General features: G+C 40.9%; 1 protein-coding gene across 1 annotated transcript in view; it reads right to left on the bottom strand.

Moving 5' to 3' along the window:
• Window positions 1-387: 387 nt before the first annotated feature.
• The window catches only part of LOC107834056 (GRAM domain-containing protein 4-like), an 8,829-nt gene continuing 6,781 nt past the window's right edge, over window positions 388-2,435 (bottom strand). The window contains exon 16 of the mRNA XM_016664793.1: window positions 388-1,667. Within this exon, the coding sequence (XP_016520279.1) occupies window positions 1,557-1,667 (111 nt within the window). The 3' untranslated portion in view covers window positions 388-1,556. The remainder of the gene's footprint in view (window positions 1,668-2,435) is intronic.

The raw sequence follows: 2,435 nt of genomic DNA, 5'->3' as shown, positions 1-2,435 counted from the left end.
TTTTTGTAAATTTACATTTACTAAAATGTAAATTTCCCCCCTTGGGGGTCTAATATAGATATTCTTGATTCTTGGAACTGATGTCCACATATAATCTCCATCCAATCTAATTAAATTTCAGTTATTTAGTTGAGGAGAAATGGAAAAAAACTAGCATTTGGATGACACGACTCAGAAAATGTGCAATATAGATTAATGGGGGCATGAGGGATAAATAAAAACATCCCACAACTCAGACTTCTAATTATAAAAATATTCCTTCCTTCCACCTGACAAAGCAGTATTTTGTGTGGTAAAACTTTCATAAAATGTGTCAAATGAAAAAGTTAGAGGTTATGGATACTTTTGTGAGGCACTGTATGTCTTATTTTAGAATAATGTTTTAACTTTTCTGGCTAAAATTTTACTAATTTCAAGTGAGATAAATTGGAAGAGTTTCTTTTTTTTTTCCTTTACATTTCTCTACTCAAGCTGGCTTTGATTTCCAGCTGATAAATAACTTGAGGGTTAAATTATTATTTTAATTGCACATTTTCTTTATGGGACTTCAGAGGCTGCTTTTGTTGAACAAATGAATGCGTCAGGATTTTAAGTGTCTGACCCGCATCCCAACTGGTTCAGTTAGGAGTTCTGGTAAAGTGCAGCAAACATACCAGCCGTTTTAAAGAAAATAAAAATAGATTTCTTCACACAGCTTGTGACAAATCTGCGATTTCCAACCGCCACATATCTAAATGGCAGTCGGAGTTGTGCTCTCGTCTTGGATACAATCGGCAGCTCACACCACTATCAGCATTTAAACAAAGAAATCAAAGGCTGTTAAGAAGACAAACAAAACACTTCCAAAGAATAAGACGGCAAAAAAAAAAAAAAATCACTACATATTTCACGTCTGCACACTTACAAAAACACGGAAGCGGAGGCCGAGACATTTTGTCAGTTCGTAAGCCGGACGGCGCCGCCGAAGAAACGCGTTTAACACCCGAAATCGGCGATGTAAACTAACAGAAAGGCTCTGGTGTCAGTCGCAGGCTGACGTCTTCACAGCTAATAAAACACAGAAGAAAACAGAAAAACAGAAACAGTCGGACATGTTCACACCTCTGGTTCTGTTGGGTTTTAGCCAAGAGGCACCGGTTTGACATGAATACTTTGATATACAGCAAGAACTTCTGCATCTGGCAGTTTAAAGTAGGTTCTGTTATCTGCTAGAGAGCTTCCTATTGCAGCAGACGGCGCCCCGTTGACTGGGGAGTGGCAGAGAAAAAAAAAAAACACAAGAAAAAACAACTGACGCACAATAACACGCACACCCACACATGCAACACCAGAACCAAGAAAGCCAGAAAAAAAAGTCAGTTGGAAGAGGAGATCCAGCTCCGCCATCAGCCCTCTGCTGATTGGTTAAAACGACTCCTCCGTTAGCGCCCCCTTCAGGATGAGCAGTGTCCCCTAGGTGCCTCCAACAAGAAGCTGGCGCTCGTCCAGGGAGCCGGAGGAGTTTGAGGGAATCAGAAGCTCCTCAACATCGACGAGGAGTGGAAGTGAGGAAGGGCCTAAAGCTCTGTGCTGGACGGTGGTTTGGAGGTGGTCACAATCTTCATGTACTGAGTGAAGATGGTCTCAAACGCCTCGTCTCTGTGGATCATGGCGCCAAACACCAGCGGCTGCAGAAGACACAAGCTGTTAGAAGTACGCCTTGATACTTGGGCTCAAATTCGCTTCCTTCATCTTAAAACTTAGAGGCTAAACTGTGAGTCGGGTTTATTGGGAAAATAGGAAGCCTTCTGTTTGCAACAAGTAAGCTAACAGTATTAATCGCTAAACACAACCATTATGTGGTAGCTGAACATCGTACACAGCAGACCAGCAATATGAGCTGTAATATGAGCAATATGAGCCCAACCCTCATGGCCAAAGTGCATTGATATTTTTAGGTTTAATTGCCTTCTTCACACAATTGTTGATGATGTAAAGGAACTCTGTTTTGCAGTTTTCTGGAGGTTCGTTGCACATTAGAGGAGAATAGAAACCAAATGCTGCTTCTCCATGTTTGGTTCTGGTTATAAGGATGCAGAGGAGGCTAGAACCAGAAGGTTGATGCGACAACCGGTTTTTAATGTACTTTGGTGCCACGTTGTTCAGTGATTTATAAACCAACTGTGACAGTAACCAAGCAACTAAAGATAAACACATTGATCAGTTTCTCTAGGTACAATGCAATGACCTCTTCTCTGAATGATTGGAACAAAGCCCTTAACTTGACACTACATACTTGCTCAAGCTTATAGTCAGAGCAATAATTAAAAAGTTTAAAAACGACTTGCATAGAAAAGGTTGGATGAAGAGCAAAGTTTGTTTTTCCCCCTCTACACAGAGTGAAGGGAGGTAAAACCTGCCTCAAAAGCTCAATGTGGGATAACTACAGCAAACAA

This window comes from Poecilia formosa, unplaced genomic scaffold, assembly GCF_000485575.1.
Source record: "Poecilia formosa unplaced genomic scaffold, Poecilia_formosa-5.1.2 Scaffold9, whole genome shotgun sequence".
NCBI classification, from domain to species: domain Eukaryota; kingdom Metazoa; phylum Chordata; class Actinopteri; order Cyprinodontiformes; family Poeciliidae; genus Poecilia; species Poecilia formosa.
Note: the sequence above shows the minus strand (reverse complement) of the source record. Positions and strands in the feature narration are given on the sequence as shown.